At 31.9% G+C, this 24832-nt stretch overlaps 1 protein-coding gene across 3 annotated transcripts; it reads right to left on the bottom strand.

Moving 5' to 3' along the window:
• Positions 1-796: 796 nt before the first annotated feature.
• Positions 797-22364, bottom strand: LOC111296410 (uncharacterized). 3 transcript variants are annotated; one of them, XM_089741620.1, is made up of 4 exons: positions 22130-22364; positions 21959-21979; positions 21780-21863; positions 797-1228 (listed from the first exon to the last, which is right to left on the bottom strand). In XM_089741620.1, exons 1-4 carry the CDS (start codon positions 22361-22363, stop codon positions 1064-1066), a joined length of 504 nt encoding a protein of 167 aa, XP_089597746.1. In that variant the 5' UTR covers position 22364; the 3' UTR covers positions 797-1063. The 3 variants fall into 3 exon arrangements, with proteins under 3 accessions (XP_089597746.1, XP_089597747.1, XP_089597745.1); XM_089741619.1 differs by having other exon boundaries at positions 800-1228; positions 21780-21869; XM_089741621.1 differs by lacking the exon at positions 21959-21979 and having other exon boundaries at positions 798-1228; positions 21780-21869.
• Positions 22365-24832: the final 2468 nt, after the last annotated feature.

Below are 24832 nucleotides of genomic sequence, written 5' to 3'. Positions count from 1 at the left end.
ATCCATGATCTCCCTTTCAAACAACTCATTGAGAGTCTCTTGTATAAGAAAAATAAAGGGCTAAAAATACAAACTAAGTACAAAATTCTTGTGTACTTTAACTTCCATAAAACTACTAAAGATCAAACGATTCTATCTATCTTATCTTCCTATTTTCTTTCTTAAAAATGGCTTCTTTTTATCAGTCTACTTGCAAAGATAACCAATTGACCACAAATGAAAAGGGTAGGACTAAGATAAGAATTATAGACAATTATGCAATAAACGTGCAACTGATGCGTAAGTGTATCTTTTGTATTACTGCTGGCCTTTATCCCTATAGATAAAAACCACATGCACTAATTATGTTCAGTATGCTTTCTTTTTGGATAATTAGATGATTTTATATATCCAAAAGAAATTGAAATATTGTTACATCAAAACCGAAAGCTGTGCAAAATGTTGTTATTAACACAATCTGTGGTTAAATGAGGCAACCACGTTGTTAACCTCAATCCGAGCACTTCTTTGATATGACTAAGAACTTACACAAGAGAATCAGTAAATCAAATAAATCAGCATGCGCCAGGTATGAGTTGAACTTATGACTTTCTGCTTAGAAAACAGATGCTCTATCTACAGAGCTACAGGTGCCTTGTTTCATGGTTACTATGCTTCCTTTAATGCTTCTCCCAGTTTTCCTTCTTGTAACAATTCATGTAAAAATAAAGAACCAAATGACTAAACTTTCTAACTCAGAAAGTTTATAAATAAGACAAGTGAATTCAGGTCTTGACTTCCAAAAAGCTTGATTCTTGCAAATGAAGGAATGCCTAGGTAAATGGATGCTTTGAGTGCTTTCAATCCTACTTTTCATCTCAATTTATATTGACTAGAGATAATATGCTTCAATGAGGTCTAAAACACAAGAAAATGAACTTTTCTCCTCTAAAGGGTAACTTCCATTCCAAAAATAGAATGATGAAGCTTTGACAAAAGCAGCTTTTTCATCCACATTATGAAATGTCTCGTTCTATGATACAATGGTGGCAGAAGAAGAATTAGGGGTGGGGGGGAAGTATACTCACAGATCAGGGTTAGCATCAATATTGCTGAAAAAATCTCCACCAACAGGATAAAAGGAACTTATCAATCTGTTTAAGACAACATCTATATCCACATTAAAATATGTATGACGAGACACTAAACACTCCCTTCCAGTTGTTTGGTGGCTGTTGTTTGAATACTTCTGCATAGGATAGACAAAGGGATCATTAAACATTAAGCTTCCTTCAGTAACACTAAATAAAAGCATTACAATATTACCATCATGAACTACATCTACTTGCGACACCAGTAACTCGGCCATAATATTCTTAGGCGTTTTAGAATGTGAATGCAAAATCATTAGTCTACAACTCTACATTCCTAAGAAGAGACACACACAAACACACAATGAAATAAACAAGGAGAGAATGCTCAAGGAAAGTTCAAAAATATAAACAGAACCACGAAAAGGATATATGCATCAGGAGAAGGTTCATTTCATAACCTCCTTTTAACAATATTCACCATGGACTCCATTCCACATAAAGCAATTAGTAACTATGAAAATAATCGGTACCTATTCCTGTCATAACGATTTTTCATCTAGAAGCTCGGTCGCTAGACGTAAAGATAAAAGAGTCGCCACCAATCTTTGTTGTTGATGTATGATTGGCCACCGGTCCTATTTTTGGTCTACAAATTTGAGGTGGGTTTTGAAAGTACGGTTATATGTGAAGAAGGTTATAGCACCCCCACAACACCCGTCCGAAGACGGTACAAATTAATTTTATATGATCCTAGAATGGTCTTGTTTGAATAGTCTTTTACTTTCTTTTTTTCTTATTATCCTTATTTTCTTATTATAAAAAGTTTTCTAAGTTATTTCTAACACTTCTGATATAATTTAAAATTTTCTCACATTAAGAATATTCAAAGAAATTATTTATTTTATTGAAGAGACTCCGTCATTGGATTTATTTTAATATATATTTTTTAACTAAATCATAATCTTCTTATACCAACACTATTGGTATAGTTTTAAAAAAATTGGAGGAAAATCACTTGTAATTCTTTCTTAATTTTATTATCGACAAAAATTTTAATTTACTTAGTAATATTTATTGATTGTTTATTTTATTATTGAAGTAAAATTTATTAGTTGAACTCCTAAAATATTTTCAACACTTTTAGACTATTTTGAGAAAATCTTTTGTTTAAGAAATTTTGATAAAGTCACCACTTGTGACTTTTATTCTTGTAAAATTTTATTTATTTTGACAATTTAAACATTTTATATTTTATTATTTTTTTGAAAAGGTTTTCAAAAATCTTACTAACATTTTTGGGACAATTTTAAGAAAATACATTTTAAAGAATTACCACTTGTGATCTTCTAAATATTGTTATTATTATTTTTTTCTTTTTTTTTTCTTATTTATCTGATGTGATTATTATTATTATTATTATTATTATTATTATTATTATTATTATGAAAAACTCTAAAATATTTTCAACACTTTTGAAATATTTTAAAGATTTCTTTTTGTGTGAAAAATCACCACTTGTGATTTTATATTTTTATTAATAATATTTTTTATTATTTTTTATGCCTGAATAATTTTAAATATTTCTAACACTTTTAGAATATTTCAAAAAATTCCTTTGTGCAAATATTTTTAATAAAATCACCACTTGTGATTTTATTTCTATTTTATCATATTTTATTTATTTTATTTTTATATTTCTTTATTCTTGTTCATTAAAATTTTAATTTTCATTATGTCATTTTATTATTTTAAAAATATTTAAGAGAAAATTAAGATTTTAAAATTTTCTAAATTTATTTTTGAGCTATTTTTTCTTTATTTTTTTAACGTATAGTTTCTATCATTTATTTTGTTTTTCTATCAAAAGGTTATAAAAATAAAATAAAAATAACAAAAAATCATAAATTAAATAATAGAAATATGTAAAAAATTTGAGCAGAAAAAAATAAAAAGATAAAAAGTTATGGCTAAAATCCTTAAAATATTATTGGTCAACATTTGGTCAAAAGACAATTTCGTGGCTCAGTCAATCGGTTTAGCGATTCCTTGGCAATTCGACGGTCCAAATCCGATTCAAGTGAACTAGTCAAAGTCAGTAGCAAGCGGAGTCAGGTGCGCAAATTCTAGGTCGGAGCCAAGTCGACATGCGGATGCTGTACGCCCTAAACGACATCATTTTGGTCTTGGCATCAACTATAAAACCTAAATTTTATTTTCCTTTATCTTTTTTCTTCCCTTTCTCTCTCTATCTCTCTTTCTTTCTCTTTCTAGAAAGAAACCAGCCTCACTGAAAAACCCCAAACCCAAAATATGACTGATCAAAATCGTGCTAGTTGCTGTCGATGGTCGCCAACCACCATTACCGGTGACCAAAACAATTCCCAAAAAATAAATGGATTTTTTCTTTGCCCTAAATATAGATCTAGCCTCCGTTTTACAAAAAAAAAAAAAGAATCTCAATAGGTGTAGATTAGGTTTTGAAGTTTAGGCAAAAAGAAAATTTTTTTTGGTTTTTTTGTTTTTTTAGCAATGTTGGTCCTCGTTTCCAGGGTTGTTGTTTTTGGATTATTTAGTTTGGGATTTTTTTTGATCTTGGGTTTTTGTTTGACAGAAAAGTTTTTTTTATTTGGCAAAACCTTTTTTTTTTTTTTAATCTAGTTTTTCTTATGGCTTTTTTCTGTTTTTTTAGAGGAAACAAGCTCTATTTATAGAGCTTTCTGGGATTCAAATCCCATATTTTCAACTAATCTGGTAAACTTTTGGTGGTCGAAATTCACGCTGCCAAATTAGGCAATGGTGTTAAGCGATTGTCGACAGTTGGCAGTGGTTGAGATTTTGGACTTTGGTGAGGGTGCATTTAATGCACCAAGATTTTTGTCAAATAGATCAAAAAAGAAAAAAAAAGAGAGAAAAAGAAAGAAAAGAAAAAAAGAAAAATAATAATAATAGTTGATACAGGACAAAATGGATATTTACAGTTGCTCCTCTTTATCTATTTCTGAGAATAAAAAATAAGGCAAAAATAAACAGACAACTATTTTGTTTGGAAAAAAGAAACATTGGGCATAAAAAAAATTAAAAAGCTACTCTAAGTAAAAGTTCAACGACATTTTTTTTTTAAATTTAAAAAGCTTTTTTAAGTAAAAGCTCAATGACTTTAAAAATTTCATCTTGAAAAGCTCCTTTAAGTAGAGACTTAACCACTTAAAACTTAAAAATTCTATCTTAGAAAAGCTTATCTAAGCAAAGGCTTAATAACTTTAAAATTTTAAAAATATATCTTGGAAAAACTCCTCTTAGTAGAGGCTCAATAACTTTACAAATTTTATCTTAAAAAAGCTCTTCTAAGTAAAGACTCTACAACTTTAAACTTCACATTGGAAAAGCTTATTTAAGTAGAAGCTCCTTCAAGTAGAGGCTCAACGACTTTAAACTTCATCTTGAAAAAGCTTATTTAAGTAGAAGCTCCTTCAAGTAAAGGCTCAACGACTTTAAACTTCATCTTGAAAAAGCTTCTCTAAGCAGAAGCTCGACAAATTTAAAAATTTTATCTTGGACACAGCTTCTCTAAATAAAGGCTCATCAAATTTAAAAATTTTTTCTTAAAAAAAGCTTCTCTAAGTAGAGGCTTAATAACTTTAAAAATTTCATCTTTTTTCGAAATTGAGTTTTCATCTTTGAACAAGTAAATTTCTCTCTTTTGAAATCCCTTGTCAGATTATTATTTTTACCTAAAAATCAAAATCTTGTTTTTCATTAGGCAATAGAAAATCCTTGTCCTTATTATAACTACTTATGGATGCATGTACTGAGCGCTCTAGATGCGATGCGTGTAATGCAATCAAAATCATTCATTTTCAATTGTGGTAAAAGGCTCTTGAAATCTCTCGCCTTTTTGCTTCTTTTATCAGAATTCTCAACAATTGCCATAGGACCAATTTGTTCTTAATGTCTGACCATTGTATTTTTTTTCAACAATATTTTTTTTAGAAGTTTGTAACATTAATGCCTTGTCATGCTTTTCTCATCATTTTCATCTGTCTTTATCAACTTTTAAAAAGTAATGTTAAGATCTTCTATATTATTGTTTTCATCATTTTAATTTCAAGACAAACAAAATGCAATCACACTTTTCTCATATTTATTCATAAGGTGAATAAAGACGACGAATTGAGATAAAAGAATGGATAGGCATTATTCCCAAAAGAAAGAAAACATATTTCATTGAATTGATAATAAGTGCATGGCAACAAAAGTGTTTGGTTAGGAACCAAGATACCGAAGTAATGATTATAAGATAATCATGAACAAAATATTCCTAGTTTCTTTCTCTAAAACTTAACCAAATGACTTCTTTGACCCTACAGAGCTTGTCAAACCATGTTTGCCCTTATGTTATGAGGTCCTCTCATGATGCTACCTTTCTTTTATATTCAAGCTGCTTTTTTAGGTTTTCAACTTCGATATTTTTTATTTTTATTTTTTTAAGCAAAATATTTTTTTACAGCATATGAGTTTATTGGATTAAGCAAATCATTTCCATCCATCTCTATCAGAATCAATGCCCCACTAAAAAAATTTCTTCACCACATGGATTTTCCTAATTTGGTGTCCATTTCTTTTGATTGTCATGTTAACTTGGAAGGATACTTTTCATTACTAAATCCCCTTTTTGAAAGTGATGATGGTAGATTTTCTTAGCATGTGCCCTTATCATCCTTTTCTGATACAGTTGGCCATGGTAAAATGCTGTAAGCCTTTTCTCTTTAATGAGGTTAAACTGCTCGTAACAATTTCAAATCCATTCTGTTTTTTCTAGCTTGACTTCCATTAGAACTCTCAGTGAAAGGATTTTTACTTCAACTAGTAGCACCGCTTCCATCCCATAAATAAAAAAGAATAGAGTGGCCCTAGTAAATGTTCTAACTAATGTTTTATAAGCATGTAAGGTAAAAGGAAACTTTTCATGTCAATATTTGTAAGTATTAGTCTTTTTCTCCAAGATCCTTTTGATATTTTTGTTTGCAGCTTCTACCATCCCATTCATCTTCATATAGTACAAAATTACAATGATAGATTTTGAACTGAGTGTACATTTTATTCATCATTTTGTTGTTCAAGTTTTTTGGCATTATCAAAAATAATTATCCTTGAAAGCCCATATCTGCATATTATCTCTTTTCTTATGAATTTACATACCACAGATCGACTCATACTAGCATAGATGCAACTTTTACCTGTTTCATAAAATAATCGATCATCACAAAGATGAGTCTATGTTCATTTGAAGCTTTGGGAGTAATGGGATTGATAACATCTATGTCTCACATAGAGAATAGCCATGAAAGAGCCAAAACGTGCAAAGTTAATGGAGGAGCATGAATCTTGTCAATATAAATCTGATATTTATGACATCTTCTAGCATAATTAAAACATTCACCCTATATTATCAACCAATAATAACCAGCTCTCATATTTGTCTAGCCATCATATGACCAATTGCATGTGCCTCATAGACTATGTCATGTACTTCTTTAATAATCTTTTTTACTTCAGCCGCATTTACACATCTTAAGAGCACTTGATCTCAACTCTTTTTATAAAGGACATCTCCATTAAGAAAAAAACTCATAGCCAACCTTCTAATAGCCCTTTTATTGTTTTCTTTGCATGTTTCGGGTATTATTGATTTTTTATGTATTGCATAATGTCATGATACCATAGCTTCTCATCAACTTCTTTTTCGACACTTGAACAATGAATTGGTACATCTTTCACATCTAGTTTGATGGATTGGATCTTGATATTTGCATCTATTTTGATCATCACAACTAGAGTAGCCATTGTATCAGCAATTTAGTTCTTCTCTCTAAACAGATACTCAAACTGAAATTTTTTAAATTGCTTGACTAACTCAAAGATGTATTTATGGTACTAGGTCAACTTGGAATCTCTCGTTTTCCATTTACCTCATAACTGATAAATGACTAAGGCTGAATCTCCAAACACATCTAGTACTTTGATCTTCTTTTCAATTGCTACTTGCAAAACCATAACACAAGCTTTATATTCAGCGACATTATTTATGCAGTTGAAATTCAATGTAGTTGTGATAAGATAATAATGTGAATCGAGGGATATCAAAACTGCTCTAATACCTTGACCCAAAGCATTAGCAACTCCATCAAAATACATCTTCTAAGACTTTTCAACAGGTTCATTTTTTTCAATGAGTATCACATCTTCATTAGGAAAATCAAGTTTCATTGACTAATAATTTTTGGCTACACGATTAGCAAGAAACTCAACTTTTGCACTTATTTTAATTACCTTTTAAGTTACATAAATAATATCATATTCTGAAAGCATAACTTGTCACTGTGCTATTCTTTCTGTCAATGAAAGTTTCTCGAAGATATACTTAATAGGATCCAACTTTGCTATGAGCCAAGTAGTATAATAAAGCATGTATTACTTGAGTCTTCAAGCTGTTTAGGCTAGTGCACAATATATCTTCTCTAATGGTGAATATTTGAACTCATAATCAGTAAACTTTTTACTCAAGTAGTAAATTGCTCATTCCTTCCTATTAGTTTCATCTCTTTGCCTCAGCACACATCTCATTGAATTTTTGTGCATTGTTAAGTATAAAATCAAAGGCTTTCCTAGGATGGCCGACACTAGCATGGGTAGATTTGATAAGTATTCTTTGATTTTGTCAAAAACTTCTCGGTATTCATCATTCCATTCTTTTGGATCATGTTTTTAAAAAGCTTAAAAACGAGATCGCACTTATAAGTGAGTTGAGGATGAAACGAGCAATTCAATCTTCCTATAAAGCCTCACACTTCTTTTGAGGTACGAAGAGGTAATAAATATTGAATAGCATATATTTTGTCTAGATCCATTTCTATTCCCTTTTCACTAACCATAAAGCCCAATAGTTTTCTTGATTTAGCACCGAATGTACATTTGACAAAGTTCAACTTTAGTTAAAATCTTTTCAACCTATCAAATAACTTTTTAAAGTTAACTACATGATCTTCTTTTTCGTGAGACTTTACGATCATATCATCCACATATACTTCTATCTTTTTATGCATTATGTCATGGAAAAGAGTCACCATCTCTCTTTGATAAATAGCATTAGTATTTTTCAACCCAAAAGGCATGACTTTGTAATAGAATATCTCCCACACAGTCACAAACATTATTTTCTCCATATCCTCTTTAGCTATCTTAATCTAATTGTAGCCTAAGAAGCCATCCATAAAGAAAAATGTGGAATGCCTAGCTGTGTTATCCACTAGGGTATTGATATAAGGTAGAAGAAAATTATCCTTAGGACTTACCCTATTCAAATCTCGATAATCGACACACATTCTCAATTTTTTATCTTTTTTTAGAATAGGTATTATATTTGTTACCCATTTAAGATATTTTGCCACCTCCAAAAATCCAGCATCAAATTATTTTTTCACCTCTTTTTTAATTTTCAGCAACATCTCTGGCTTCATGCATCTTAGCCTTTGCTATAATAGCTTGCAATCCAATTTCAAAGGCAAATTTTGTTCTACAATATTAGTACTGAGCTTTAGCATATCTAGACAAAACCATATGAATACGTCTACGTATTCTCAAAGCAGTTCTTCTAACCTTTGCCTATCAGCTGGTGAAAGAAACATACTAATTTTAACCTCTCTTTTATTTTCCTCATCCCCTAAATTCACTATTTCGATAAGTTTTTGGTGGGGTTCAATTGACTTATCTTCATGTTTTATTAATTTCAATAAATCAAGAGGCAATGTGTAATTATCTAAATCTTTTTTATTATCAAGCTCGTTAACATGAATTGAGTTTTCGAAATCGAATATGAGATTATTGTCATGATTATCTTTGTGTTATTATTTAGGACCTTGTAAGTGGGTGAGATGAAAAGTATATTGACAAGAAAATGATAAAGGAAAAATGTAAAAAAAAAAAGAAAACAATAAAAGAAATACGGATGCATCTTTTAAGTCTTTTATTAAAATGACAAACTTGAAAAATCTCATAATGCTCATGGAATAAGCAATTAGGGATTTAAAGTTTCAAAACATATTACTTTTTAAAAGTCGACAAGATAACAGGTAGCTCTATGACTTTTCAATTATTCAACTCAAAATCTGAAAGACACGGGTGCATGAATAGTTCTTCATCTTGGCTCTTATTTTCTTCCTCATCCCCCATCTGAATGGCCTACTAAAAAAAGCTTCCATCAATTTTGCATTTAGGGCTTCAAGGGAATCTAGGTAAATATATCCTCCCAAACGAAAAGAATCATAAAAGTACGAAATGATCATTGGCTTTGACTCTGGCTCATATCCCTCGAGATTAATAATTCTCTTTTCTTTTTTTTTGTTCACCATTTTCATTTTATCCCCTCCTGTTGGCTTATATCCTAAGCCGAATATATCTTTCTTATTATATAATGCTAATGGCTCTATGATTCCTTATAGATGCTTCCCTAATCTAGTTCCAAGTTGCCATCCCATTCTAGTGAGTTGCTTAACGACTATTTTAGTAGTCGTAGACAAGTATGATGAATATAATTTAGATCCTTTAACCATATATATTGCATTAGCAATATCGAAAGATCTATAAAAACACTTCAAGGTTTCATCTACTGCTTCTACATAAAAAGTATTTCTTAGTTAGGTGATTAGTAAATCTTCTTTTCCTACTGCACATGTAAGTTTTCTATCAACAATGAATTTGACTTTTTAGTGCAATGAGGATGGAACAGCACCTGTCATATGAATCTATGGCCTACCCAAAAAGCAACTATATGAGGAAAAGATATCCATAACCTAAAATTTCACATTGAAAGTACAAAGGTTAATTTGCAATGGGATTTCTATATCTCCTAACTCCTCTTTTTAAGTCCCATCGAAAGTTTGAACTACCATATGACTAAGCTTCATATAAGATCCATCAACAGGTAGTTTTACCAAAGTGATCATAGGCATAACGTTGATTGATAAACCATTGTCAATCAAAACTTTAGCCATTATATGAATTTTACATTTTACATTAATTTGAAAAGCCTTAGTACTTTTTTACCTTCAAGAGGAATCTCTTCATCACTGACAGAGATGTAGTTTGAAATTGTCAGATTATTGATAAACTATTCTACATACTTAACAAATACATTGTGGAACACATATGCTTGATTGAGCACTTTCAGTATAGCATTACGATATGACTTTGAGCTTAGCAATAATGACAATAGCAAAATTCTAGCTGGTATCTTGTTCAACTGTTTTATTATACTATACTTGCTATGTTTTATTAGCTTTAAAAATTCACAAGCTTTATTATCAAAAACCGACTTCTAACATTCTTTATCAAAGACTGCCATAGGATTACTCTGACTTTCCTCTTTTTTTTTTACCTTTGCTTTTGTTCTTGAACTTTTTCTAGTGTTTTTAAATTATAACATCTTTCACTCCGAGCCATACCTCATACACCCCTTATGTTTGTAGTATCCAGATTGATCATGATGTCACAATCATACTTTTATAGTACTATTTTATTATTCTAGTCTGAAAAAGGGCTAGGGACTCTAATTATCACTACTGATCAAGAGATAGGCTTTTTTGGCCTTGGAGTTGGCTTTTCATCATAATAGATTGTTACTGGTTTACGCACAAACTTATCTTTGAATCAATAGTAGACACTTCATCTTTTATCAAAACTTTTCTTTTTTTGTAAAATTCTATCTGACCCATATCCATCAATTTTTGTACCTCTTAACAAAATTGATCATAATTTTGAAGAGAATGCCCCAAAGAACCTTTGTGATGATCGTAGCTCTCGATTGAGTTAATCGCTCCTAAACATTTTTTAGGCTCCATTGACTTCAACATATCAGCCTTGATTAAGGTTTCAAACACCTTAGCCATTGAAGTTTTCACTTTATCTATTCCTATCTTCATGTAACTTGTTTTTTCGTCAATCAAAGTATTTATTGATAGTCTAGTATGGTTTGGTAAAAGGTTCTTATTAACATTTAGGGTCCTTCATTGGCTGGTATCAAAATTTAACACCTCTTCATTGATTAATCCTTGCACTTTATGCTTCAAAGCAGTATAATTTTTTGTAAAATGACCTGGGTTTCCATAATAATAATCATAATGCGCATTGAGATCATACTATTTGGGAAATAGAAGTTTCAAAGGTTTAACAATAACAAGGGCTAGTAAATGTTTCTCAACAAGTCGAGGGTATAAATCTGTATATATCATAAGAATAAGGTCAAAAGTGATTTTTTTTTTATATATTTCTTAGTGCTTTTAGACTACTACTTAGATTGGGTCTCCATTATAGTCTAGTAGGTATAGGAGGACGATTGCATGAATAGATGGGTGTTTTAAAGAATGATTGGAAATGGGGTCAATAAGTTAATTGTCGTAATGGTTAATACGACTGATACAAATAAAGGATATATGTAATATTGTTTATGAGAGGATAATGGGTTTGGTAGATTAGTGCGATGTATGACATGAAATCTCTAAATTGTTGTCCTATATAGTTCACTGCTTAGGCTTTATTTTTTTTCTTTTAGGCATTCTGCCTTTTTTTTCTTTGCTTATCTTTCCTGTATTAAGCTTGCCATTTTTTATAGCATTTTCAATAATCTCACCTAATATCCCCATATCTATAAAGTTCTTGGTTGCATTGCCTATCAGTCTTTCATAGTAAGGTGCTTTCAGGGTGTTTACAAATAGGACGATAATCTTTTTATTAGTTAGAGGAGGCTGTATGTCATGGTCAGGCCTTGGTCCTGCCATAACTGACCTGAACCAAGCAGCGATCGAGACCAAGCTGACGGGAAAGTGGCTCTATGAGATGCGGGCGTGCATTTGAAACTCTGAAACATGTTACCAACATGCTGTGTGGGCAGTAAGAGCCTTGGACCGCAAGATACGCGGTGAAGTTCGAGACAGTGGTCAAGCACCTTCAAGCCCAGTAGCCTGGCGGGTGCCATCAGTGGAAGCAATGTGCGGGCGTTCTGAGCATGAGAATATGTCGGGGATATTATGTGTGGACGGTCTATGTCCCAAACCCCAAGTTACGCAGGTAAATGCGAGACAGTACGCCGGTGCCCTAGGATCAGCTAGCCAGTCAGGTGCTATCAGTTGAAGTCATGTGCGGGCACCTTCGAGTGGGTTGGTGGAGCAACGAGCAAAATTAAGGAGTAGTGGTGACCAAGAGGAAGGTTACGGGGCCCTGAGTTAGCCGGAAGAAGGCCCTGAGGTGGCTGGGGAAAAAAGTGTCTCCGTTTTAGACAATCTTACGGTTACTGGTAGCAGAATGGGAAAATCTCTTATGCTCTTTATAGGGGGACAGCTAGTGCCAGCTCTCCACCACCCCCTTGGCTAGCGGGCAGGCAGGGGCCTGGCTAGTCTGAAGTGAGCTACTCCTAGTCATTGCTGGTGGCTAGGTGGGCGGGCATTGTAAGGTCACGAGCGTGGCACGATGTTTCTTCGGGTTAAGGTAAATCCAAAGACGGTTGGGGCCGACGGGCCTCGTATTGTGCCTTTGCGTTGAGCCATGGGGTTAGACGGTAGAGATCGTTATGCCTTTCAGTTTCCCCTCATTGGGTCGAAAGGATCATGCGATGGTCTTTGTGTAGGAGGGATGCCATCGAGTCAGAGGGATATGCGGGCCAACAGGCAGGCACGCTGCTAGACCCTCGTGACCAGTCGGTAGAGGGGTGCTGCAACTGGGGCAGCACACTCAAGCACCCTTGCGGGACTAGCATGATGTTGGGTGTCAATCATGTGTGCGGCCGGTCGATACTGATGCTAAGGGCTAAGCCTTGAGGACATGAGTCCCGTGGGATGAGATGAGCCTAGAGGCTCCGAGCTGGCCGCTGACCAGCCTAAGTCGGACACTTGCATAAACTTGATACAGGAGCTTGCGTATGATATAAGCGGGTATGGTGTTGGGTTCTCACCATGTCAAGAAGTATCAATGCCATGAAAACTGGGACTGTGTGTTCCTATGGGCGATCGAGGATCGGTGCTCAAGATCTAGAGCCTTACGAGTCGAGCTGGGTGCTCGGGGCTACGTTGAGAATCGTGGGCTGGCGCTCAATGAGAGTTAGGTTCCTCCCTATAGAGTTCGGAATGAGCGACCCTACCGGGTCAAAGCCAGAAAAGGCTCGTGGGTATGCGGCATGAAGGATCAAAATGGATTTGTCCAAGAAAGAAATGGACTAGTTGAAGGCTGACCTCAACTATGAGTAGTCTTGATGTCGCACGAACGCGTGGTTGCAGGAGGAATGCGCGGATCGTGACACTGTACTTGTGCAACCACATCTCTCATCATTTGCGCATATTCTTTAAAGCACTAAGTTGCTTTCTTTTTCATGCTTTGTAGGGATAGACAATCTAGAGCTAGATCCATGACATCAATATTGTGTAAAGAATGCCTTTGTGAGCTTTTGTCAAAAATGAATACAAGTCTTGTCTAGTTGAATTTACCATCTGACTGCAGAACTTATAAGGCTATCTTGAAATATGTGCATTAATAGGTTTTTATCATAAGAATGTGCTATCATTTTACGATAATACATGATGACATGAGTCATTGGGTATTTTGTGCCATCATATTTCTCCAATTCCAGGATCTTGAATTTAGGTGAAATGACCATATATGGGACCAAACAAAGCTTGACTGTGTCTACGGAGCCATAAAAATCCATTTTCTCTATGGCTCTAAGTTTTTCTTCTAATAATTTTATCTTCTGCTAGGCACTGGTATCTTTCACTTTCTCAGATATCTTTATCTTTAGCTTTTCTCTTTTTTTGGAATCATCTAAGTCAGGAATCAAGATTAACTCAAGTGATTTTTCTACCATGATTGGATTAACAAAATTTTAAAACTATCTTGGAGCAAGTGTGAATGTCATTCTTGGATAAGGATAGGAATATCCTTCGAGAATAAAGATTTGCATTCTAGTTCCTTAAGAAAGTTGGGTTCACGACGAGTTAAACCCTAGAGGATATATAAGATCCACCATGTCTAGCGATTACTCTTGAAAGTTGGGATTTCTTCCACCATTTTTCCTTTATCAAGATTTTGGAACATGTCCATTATCTTATTAATATCTCTTTTTAGTTCTTCTTAAGCTTTTTTCATCATTTCAAATCAACTAACTGTTCTTATTCTATAAATCTTCTTTGAACCTTGGTGTTGTATAAATGAGGCCTAGGTTGAATCAAAATTTTTAGTGAACGAGCTATTCTTGATCCTCTATTACCACAATTGTTATGAATTAGGATACTATATTTTGATGTTTTGTTCAAACAAGTGTATGAATGAATGCATAAATGGACAAACAAAACGAACAAGATGCATTAAGGAGAATTTGCCACATATCAATTAATAATAAACAATTCTTATTATTGATCTAAGATTACATCCATAAAAGCTTAAAATCTATTGGCTATCGAAGAAACTTTTTTATCTACTATATTGACTTATGTCTCATCAAAAAAGTTTAATAGATTCAGGCCATATGTCCCAACTAGTTGTACTTTATTTTTAACTCTTTGACCCTGTCTTCCATTTCTGCAACCTTATTTGAAGCCATACTATTTGCTCAACAAATGCTTTAAGTGTTCTTGTTTTGCCATGTATGCATTCTTTCACTATTCTCCCCTATCAAGTTATTCTTGGCATTCCTCTTTGAAAATGAAAACCTGAGCTCTGACTTCATTCACAACCTTTTAAAACATTGGATTATACCTTTGAATTTCGGAGAATGCATCTTCTTTTTCTTGTATTTTTGCTTGCAACTGTACATTCTCTTTTAGGAATTGAGCTAGTTTAAGAGTGATAGATGAGTGTGTCTTGTTTAAATTCAAAAACAAATTCTTCCATCCATCTCTATCTTGATTGATTTACTAGATTTTCCTTTCTTATTGTTGCATACTTTCTTTCATTTCTTTTTTGAGCCTTTTGTTTTCGTGTTCTAATTCTTTTTTTTCTTCTTATAACTTTCGCTTTGCAATTTTTGCTCCTTGCAACAAATCTTAAGGCTTTGGAAGAACTAGACTAGATGGGCTACTTAAACTATCTTCATCTGGAATCACAACATCTTTAGTCAGCCTAATGCGCCAAACAGAATATTTTGGGTTGAACTTGTTGATGTGCCTACCTTGCTCCATTCTTTTTGCTTGTTTGTATGCTTGGATAATTTTTTCTACCATCTTTATGAAATACGATTCACCCTATGCAAAACCTAACTAATTAAGTCCATACGTCATTGGAATAAACTATTCATATCCAAATTACCTCAGCACCATTAATGAGGCATAACTGGTCACACCCACAAGCTTAAAAATGAAACCAAAGTTTTGTCCTTACAACTATGAAGTACTGAATCATATGACATCTAGAGAGCCCTCCGCACCACTTATTGGCTCATTAAATTTCATAAATAAGATAGCCATTATTTTTTGAAGTTCAATTAATAGCCATTATTTTTCGAAGTTCAATTTTGACCATTTGATTTCACAAAATTCCTTTAAAGGAATGCTAGAGGTGAGATAAAGTTTATGGAATTTGCCCTCATTGGCTTCAAACTGACTTTTCATCCATACATATAAGAGTTGTATGCACCATATAAAATAACCTTTTCCTTGTCGACAAAAATTCAAAGACTTGATGATTTCTGCTAAAATAACTGGTGCCAGATTGACATTATTCTCAACTTGCTCCAAGAAATCCACCACTGTTACATCTATATATCCAAATCCTTTTGGGAACACCACCATTCCATACAAGGCTAGAGCAATCAGAGTCATGCGCCTCTTGTCATATGTAGTTTTGACTAGGTGACTATGCAAGAAATCGCAAGGAATATATGCATTCTCGTTTTTTCCTTTAACATGTCTATCAATATCTTCCACATTAATTTTCATCATCACGACAAGCTTTTTATGGTAGCCTATGCTTTTGTTTCATAAATAAACTTTGTTGGGACATGAAGGGTGTAAGCGAAGCAACGTGGAATACTCTTCAATTGTGAGCACCATATCCACCTCGTTGAACATGAATCATCTATATAAAGGATTCCAAAACCACATCATGGCTCTAATAAGTTATTCATCCACCTTTACCAAGAGAAGTAATGCTAAGTCTCCATATTTCTCTTAAAATTTTTTTTACATAGTGCTGTTCCATTGCTTCTAGATCAAAGTAAAACTAGAAAGGTCATTTTGATTCAAATTAAGATGAACCTTTTTATAACGAGTGGACACATAATCTATTGGCAAATATGAACCTTTTTATGAAGAGTGGGCACATAATCTACTGGTAAATAATCTCTTTTTTTACTTTGCGTTTCCTCTAATATGATTTTCAAAGCATCATGTTAAACCAATGTGGATTGAAATTGCCTTAAGTTTTCCATGAATGTTACTGAGATTCATTTTGTCAAAATTGGTATGTGGCAAACAACTTTCTGTATGAACATGAGACAAATAATAAGAAGTTCAAACAACCATGGCCTATTCCTTCATGTGTCCCTGTATGCTTAAGACAATTCTAAATTATAGGTGGTAATGACTTTATCTTAAAGTAGGTTTCCTAGGTCCTTTACATGCTGAGTTAGGATAACAAGCTAAAGGTTCTCAAATTGCTCATCACTGTTGTCTAGTTGACTAGTAAAGTACTCTTATCCTCACTCATGATAGGTTACAAATAGAAAAGATTCAACTTGAATAGGAGTATTTCGCTAGCCATTACAGAAGTTAACACCTCACAAGAGCATAAGTACTCTACTTCCTCCTAAGAAGGATAGAGCCTAGGTTTAAATCTCATGTTATGATACGTATGTGCAGTTATGGAACATATTTTCAAACACCTTTTAAATAAATAAATAAACAAATAAAGGAAAAATTAGTCAAATGAATCAATAAAATAAATGAATAAAGAAAACTAAACTATTTAACCAAAACCTAGGTTCATATTAAAATTAATTTTTGGTTTGACTCTCTATAATCTTCAGTGGAGTTGTCAAACTGTCATAACAATTTTTCGTTCGAGAACTCGATCGCTAGATGTAAAGATCAAAAAGTCACCACCAATCTTTTTTGTTAAGGTGTGATTGGCCATCGGTCTTATTTTTTATCTACGAATTTAAGGTTAAGTTCGGGAGTACGGTTACATGTGAAAAAGATTATAGTACCCTCATAATGCCCATCTGAAACGATACCAATTAATTTTATATGATCCTAGAATAGTCTTGTTTGAATAGTCTTTTACTTTCTTTTTTTCTTATTATCCTTATTTTCTTATTATCGAAAATTTTCTAGGTTATTTTCGACACTTTTGATAAAACTTAAAATTTTTTCACCTTAAGAGTATTCAAAAAAATCACTTATTTCATTGAAAAGACTCCGTTATTGGATTTATTTTAATATACTTTTTTAAGTAAATCATAATCTTCTTATACCAACACTTTTGGTATGGTTTTTAAAAAAATTAGAGAAAAATCACCACTTGTAATTTCCTCTTGATTTTATTATCGACAAAAATTTTAATTTACTTAGTAATATTTATAGATTGTTTATTTTATTATTAAGGTAAAATTTATTGATTGAACTCCTAAAATATTTCTGACACTTTAAGACTATTTTGAGAAAATATTTTTTTAAAGAAATTTTGATAAAGTCATCACTCGTGACTTTTATTCTTATAAAATTTTATTTATTTTGACAATTTAAACATTTTATATATATATATATATATATTTTGAAAAGGTTTTCAAAAATCTTACCAACACTTTTGGCAAAATTTTAAGAAAATATTTTTTAAAAAAATCACCATTTGTGATCATATAAATATTGTTATTATTATTTTTTTTCCTATTTATCTAATGTGAATATTATTATTATTATTATGAAAAATTCTAACACATTTCCAACACTTTTGAAATATTTTAGAGATTTTCTTTTGTGTTAAAAATCACCACTTGTGATTTTATATTTTTATTAATAATATTTTTTATTATTTTTTATGCTTGAAGAATTCTAAAATGTTTTTAACACTTTTAGACTATTTTAGAAAATTCCTTTGTGCAAATATTTTTAATAAAATCACCACTTGTGATTTTATTTCTATTTTATCATATTTTATTTTTGCATTATTGTATTTTTATATTTCTTTATTCTTATTTATTAAAATTTTAATTTTTGTTATGTCATTTTATTATTTTAAAAATATTTAAGAGAAAATTAAGATTTTAAATTATTCTAAATTTATTTATCAGCCAGTATTTTCTTTATTTTTTTAATTTATACTTTCTATCATTTATTTTATTTTTTTATCAAAGTTTATAAAAAATAAAATAAAAATAACAAAAAAATCATAAATTAAATAATAGAAATATATAAAAATTTGAGCAAAAAAAATAAAAAGATAAAAAGTTATAGCAAAAATACCTAAAATAAGCCTGGTCAACATTTCGTCAAATGATGGTTTAATGACTCAATCGACCAGTTCAGCGGTTCCCTAACCGTTCAACTGTCCAAATTCGATTCAAGTGAACTAGTCAAAGTTAGTAGCAAGCCGAGTCGGGTGTGCGAATCCCGAGTCAGATTCGGATAGACGCATGAATCCTCTTAGCCCTAAATGACGTCATTTTGGTATTGACAGTAACTATAAAAGCCTAAAATTTTTTGTCTTTCATTTTCCTTCTTTCTTCTCTTTCTACCTCTCTTTCTCTCCCAAACCCTATCTCTAGAAAGAAACCTACCTCACAAAAAAACTCCAAACCCAAAATTCGAATGATCAGCGCCATGTCAGCCGTCGTCGACAGACATCGGCCATCGTTGTCAGTGACAAAAAAATTCCCAAAAAATCATATGGATTCTATTTTATCATATTTTATTTTTGCATTATTGTATTTTTATATTTCTTTATTCTTGTTTATTAAAAATTTAATTTTTGTTATGTCATTTTATTATTTTAAAAATATTTAAGAGAAAATTAAGATTTTAAATTATTCTAAATTTATTTATAAGCCAGTATTTTCTTTATTTTTTTAATTTATACTTTCTATCATTTATTTTATTTTTTATCAAAGCTTATAAAAAATAACAAAAAAATCATAAATTAAATAATAGAAATATATAAAAATTTGAGCAAAAAAAATAAAAAGATAAAAAGTTATAGCAAAAATACCTAAAATAAGCCTGGTCAACATTTCGTCAAATGATGGTTTAATGACTCAATCGGCCAATTCAGCGGTTCCCTAACCGTTCAATTGTCCAAATTCGATTCAAGTGAACTAGTCAAAGTTAGTAGCAAGCCGAGTCAGGTGTGCGGATCCCAAGTCAGATTCGGATAGACGCATAAATCCTCTTAGCTCTAAATGACGTCGTTTTGGTATTGACAGTAACTATAAAAGCCTAAAATTTTTTGTCTTTCATTTTCCTTCTTTCTTCTCTTTCTACCTCTCTTTCTCTCCCAAACCCTATCTCTAGAAAGAAACCTACCTCACAAAAAAACTCCAAACCCAGAATTCGATTGATCAGCACCATGTCAGCCGTCGTCGACAGACATCGGCCATCGTTGTCAGTGACAAAAAAATTCCCAAAAAATCATATGGATTCTATTTTATCATTTTTTTTTGCATTATTGTATTTTTATATTTCTTTATTCTTGTTTATTAAAAATTTAATTTTTGTTATGTCATTTTATTATTTTAAAAATATTTAAGAGAAAATTAAGATTTTAAATTATTCTAAATTTATTTATCAGCCAGTATTTTCTTTATTTTTTTAATTTATACTTTCTATCATTTATTTTATTTTTTATCAAAGTTTATAAAAAATAAAATAAAAATAACAAAAAAAATCATAAATTAAATAATAAAAATATATAAAAATTTGAGCAAAAAAAATAAAAAGATAAAAAGTTATAGCAAAAATACCTAAAATAAGCCTGGTCAACATTTCGTCAAATGATGGTTTAATGACTCAATCGACCAATTCAGCGGTTCCCTAACCGTTCAACTGTCCAAATTCGATTCAAGTGAACTAGTCAAAGTTAGTAGCAAGCCGAGTCGGGTGTGCGGATCCCGAGTCAGATTCGGATAGACGCATGAATCCTCTTAGCCCTAAATGACGTCTTTTTGGTATTGACAGTAACTATAAAAGCCTAAAATTTTTTATCTTTCATTTTCCTTCTTTCTTCTCTTTCTACCTCTCTTTCTCTCCCAAACCCTATCTCTAGAAAGAAATCTACCTCACCGAAAAACTCCAAACCCAGAATTCGATTGATCAGCACCATGTCAACCGTCGTCGACAGACATCGGCCATCGTTGTCAGTGACAAAAAAATTCCCAAAAAATCATATGGATTCTTTCCTTCACCCTAAACATAAATCTAGTTTCTATTTTGCGAAAAAAAATCCCAATAGCTACAGATCGGGTTTTGAAGTTTTGACAAAAATTTTTTTTTTGCTTTTTGTGTTTTTTTTTTTTGTGTTGGTGGTCCCCATTTTCAGGGGCTGTTGTTTTTGAGTTATTTGGTTTGAGATTTTATTTTGATCTTGGGTTTTTGTTTGACAAAAAGTTTTTTTTACTTTGGCAAAACCTCTTTTTTTGGTTAAATCTGATTTTTTTTAATGGCTTCTTTTTGTTTTCTTACAAGAAACAAGCTTTATTTATAGAGCTTTCTGAGATTTAAATTTCAAATGTTATGGGATTCAAATCCTCGATTTTTAACTAACTTGATAAACTTTTGGTGGTCGAAATCTATGTTACCAAGTTAAGTAGGGGTACTAGGTAGTTGTCGACGTCTGACGGTAGTTGAAATTTTAAACTTTGGAGAGGGTGCATTTAATGCACCAAAATTTTTGCCAAACAAATCAAAAAAGAAAAGAAAAAGAGAAAATAATAATAATAATAATAATAATAATAATAATAATAATAATAATAATAATAATAATAATAATAATAATAATAATCGATACATAACAAAATAGATATATACAATTCCATAAAGTAAATGAAAACATAGAGTAAATTGCACTGTACACTATTCATTCAAACTTAAAGTGCATCGAAATTAACAACCTTCCTATACTGAAAAGATATCAAAATTTTGTTTTGTTTTGCTTTGGGTTGTGTTTCCATTTTGACTTTGGATTTTTCTGAATTTGGGGTTTTTTAGTTGTTTTTTTCTCAGGGATTATTGAATTTTTGGAATGAAAATTTAGGTGTTAGGTTGATTTCTAGGTCGTCTGGGTGTTCCTGGGTTTTCTAGTTTCTTCCTGAGTTTTTTTCCCTAGCATACCGGATGTAACTTCCAATAAGTAAAACCACTAAATTCAATGACCAAATCTCCATATCTTAGCACTAGATGTCATGATTTTGAAAGTTTCTCTCTCCCTCAGTTACTATCTATTTGGGAAAAACAAAGTTTCTTTACTAAACCATTCTTTAAGACTTTTTTTTATTAAGAATAACTCATTAAGTCATTAATCATTGCAAATATAGCAGAATTTTCAATTTTATCACATCAATAGCAAAAATAATTACTTTCTAATCATAAAAGTACAGAGTAAGAAAAAGAAAGACTGATAAATTTAAGTTTTTCTTATATGGCAAGAAAATAAATGAAAAGAAAAAAAAAAAGAACATACCAGTTGGAGCTCCAAGAGTTTGATAACCTCGGCCGGCACCCCCTCTGCTGCCATTATTTGGCGGGAAAATTTGCATATTCGGTCCTGAAACTGCACAATTTCAAAATCAATATATAAAAACAAATTCGCAATTACTGCAAACAAACATTTTCAAGTACTGAAACTAAAAGGAATAGTACCGTCATACGAGGCCTTCTTTTCTTCATTAACAACAGCCCGATATTCGAATGAAATTTGAAATTAATTCACATGAAAAACATCGATCTTGATGATTTGATTCAACAAAAATGAAAAAAAAAATGCTATAAATTAACTGAAAATATAAAGGAAAAAAATATGAAGCAGCTTACGGGAATTGAGCCGAGTAAATGAGTCGTAGCAAGATGTGAATACGATGATTCCTCCATTGAAAATAAGAGATCGAACTGAGAAATTAACGGAAAGAATGCTTTTTTTAAGAAAGAACTGGGGAATTCTCTTTCAATGGAGAAAACGGTGCGTTTTGACGTAATCTGGAAGCAACGGAGATGACGAGGGAAGGAAATACTTGACTGGACGGTCACTACTGGGTGCTCTCTCTCCATCTTGGCACGCTCGTTTGGGAGAGCTGAGTTTCACGCGTTGGTTGCTTTTTGTTTTTCTAGCAAGGTTCACATGGTTTGGGCTAATAATGGGCCAACCAGGTTGATTTTTTTGGTTTAATATTTTATAACAAAAAGGGCCAGGAAAGTAGCTGTTAAGGAAAAATCAAACGATCCAATTAATCCATGCAGATCAGTTTTTTAATCACTTTCAATAAAATTTTTTTTCTTATTTATAAAATATTTTAAAATATTTTGACAAACAACGTATAAGTCTATTGAAAATTTGAGATATTTACTGAAAAATAAAAATCATTAAAAAATATAACAAAATATAAAGCATAAAACTTTAAATAAATAGAAATATTCTAAAATATAAGAAAATAAAAAATGCAAAAAATTAAAGAACATAAAATATCTTAGAAACCCATATATCTCCATGTGATGGAAAGCACAATAAATGCTTTTGAAGTTCATGAAAAACAGGTGTGGTAGGGGATTGATTACAATTCAAGTGCTTTAAACAAATTAATTATAGGAGGAATATCTTGCTCTTTCAAAATCCTAATGACTTCAATGAAGGAATCGCATTATTTGTGGACAGTCTACCATGAGTTGTTTCTTATGAATCGAGCCATGAAGCGACTATTGTTCCTTTGAAATATTTTTTGTGGTTATGAAATTGAGTAAAGCATATCTATCATGAGTTGTATCTTATGGCAGTGAACTTTTTTTTGTTTTTAGAGTAACAAAAAAATGAGGTTGAATCTTCCTATGCGCTTATACTTCTACCTACAGTTATGTTTGTGCAATTGACAACAGCATTGATTCATTGTCTTTCCCAAGTAAGGCAAACTCTCTATGCTTTTCAACTGCCTGCTAAAGGGTTTCCAAGCTTCTGGGGTTTTCGGTTTAGGTATACACGTTGGATAATGCAGCTCGAACTAGGCCTAACTTCAGATCCAAATGAAGTATTGTTTTTGTGACGAGATGAGACAAATCCAACAAAAACATTACACCAGACCAAAATTTTCAATTTTGCCCAGATTCGTTTTTCTCCAGTGTGTGCTTCATCCAATATGTAAACTACATTTTGGAACATTTTTAGAGATTGGGTTAGTAATTTCTTTGGCTTTTTTTTTTCTTGAGTTGTGATCCTATATATGCATGATTTCTCCTAATGCAGGGAACATATTGACCGTTGCTAGTAAGTTGTCTGCATTAAATTCTACAAAATTGGAGAAAGGAAATGGAAGGGTATTTTGTTTCTAGCCCAGCATGCTTCTTTTTCAATTCTGTAAGAAAATTAATCTGTTGGGAAGGGTATTGCTCTGATTCGAATTAAACTGCTGTGCCTCTGCTAAACTTTTCAAGTAAAGAAGCAACCTTGCTTCTTTGAGAATTTATTGGGGTATTGCAATGGTTAGCTAGAAATGCTTCAAATATAGCAAGGAAAGATCAAATGCAAAAAAGCTAGAAAAGGAATAAAAAAAAGTAGGGCAATGAGGGAAGAATCTCCATATTTTTAAGCAAAGAAGGTAGATAAAGAAGGAAGAATCACCTTTTGCTATTTCCTGTCCAATGTTAAAAGCCATCAGGCCTCACTATAGATAAGGATGTAATCGAGCCGAGTCGAGCCAATACAGTGAGAAGCTCGAGCTCGAGCTCGGCTCTCAACTCGAGGCTCGAGGCTCGATACTCGGCTCGAACTCGATCGAGTTTCATTTTCCTAGCTAGAGTTCGATTCGTGGTCGAAATCTAGCTACTCAAACTCGCTTGATTAAGCTCGATTAATATGTTAAAATAAGCTTGATTCTTATATAAAACAAGAGTTAGATTATTTATGCTTGAGCTTGAACTCGAATTCGAGATATTTTATTAATTAAAATAATAAAAACATTAAAATATAAAAGCTCGATTAGGCTCACGAGCTATTCGAGCAGGGTATAAGAATACTCGAACTCAGCTCGATCGATAAGTAGAGCTACTCGAGCTCGAGCTCGACTCGATAATAATCGAACTAAATTCAAGCTTTATTCGAATCAAACCCGAGTAGCTTGCGAGTACTAATATATATTTACATCCCTAACCATAGAAAATATAAATTTAAAATATTTGATAAAGAGGAAAAAAAAAGGATTATAGAATAATATCAATGTTGTAACAGTTTTGGGACCGTCAAACGAAAAGAATTTTAAAATAAAAAAATAAAAAGAGTCGTCATCAATTTTTTTTAAGGTGTGATTAGCCATCCAAAAGTTTATCTTTTTAATAAAACTATAAAAACGGATTTAAAATTTATCAAAAAAATAATTTTCGGTCTACAAAAACCAAGTTGGATCCAAGAGTCAATTACATGTGAGGAAGGATTAGCACCCCCACAATGCCCATAAATTGGTACTAATTAATCATGCACTATTTTCAGTGTCGGATGAAATGGTTTTGACTTAAAATTTACTACTAATTCTCTTC

This window comes from Durio zibethinus, chromosome 12, assembly GCF_047325235.1.
Source record: "Durio zibethinus cultivar Kanyao isolate XHJ-2024 chromosome 12, ASM4732523v1, whole genome shotgun sequence".
Classification (NCBI taxonomy): domain Eukaryota; kingdom Viridiplantae; phylum Streptophyta; class Magnoliopsida; order Malvales; family Malvaceae; genus Durio; species Durio zibethinus.
Note: the sequence above shows the minus strand (reverse complement) of the source record. Positions and strands in the feature narration are given on the sequence as shown.

Bases quoted from the DNA above. Each gene is read 5' to 3' on its own strand.
- LOC111296410 (XM_089741619.1), bottom strand. From the start codon at position 22,363: ATGGAGAGAGAGCACCCAGTAGTGACCGTCCAGTCAAGTATTTCCTTC. The intron at 21,870-21,958 runs GTACTATTCCTT...GAAATTGTGCAG, and splicing joins AAAGAAGGCCTCGTATGACG to TTTCAGGACCGAATATGCAA. The intron at 1,229-21,779 runs GTATGTTCTTTT...TATCCTATGCAG, and splicing joins AACTCTTGGAGCTCCAACTG to AAGTATTCAAACAACAGCCA.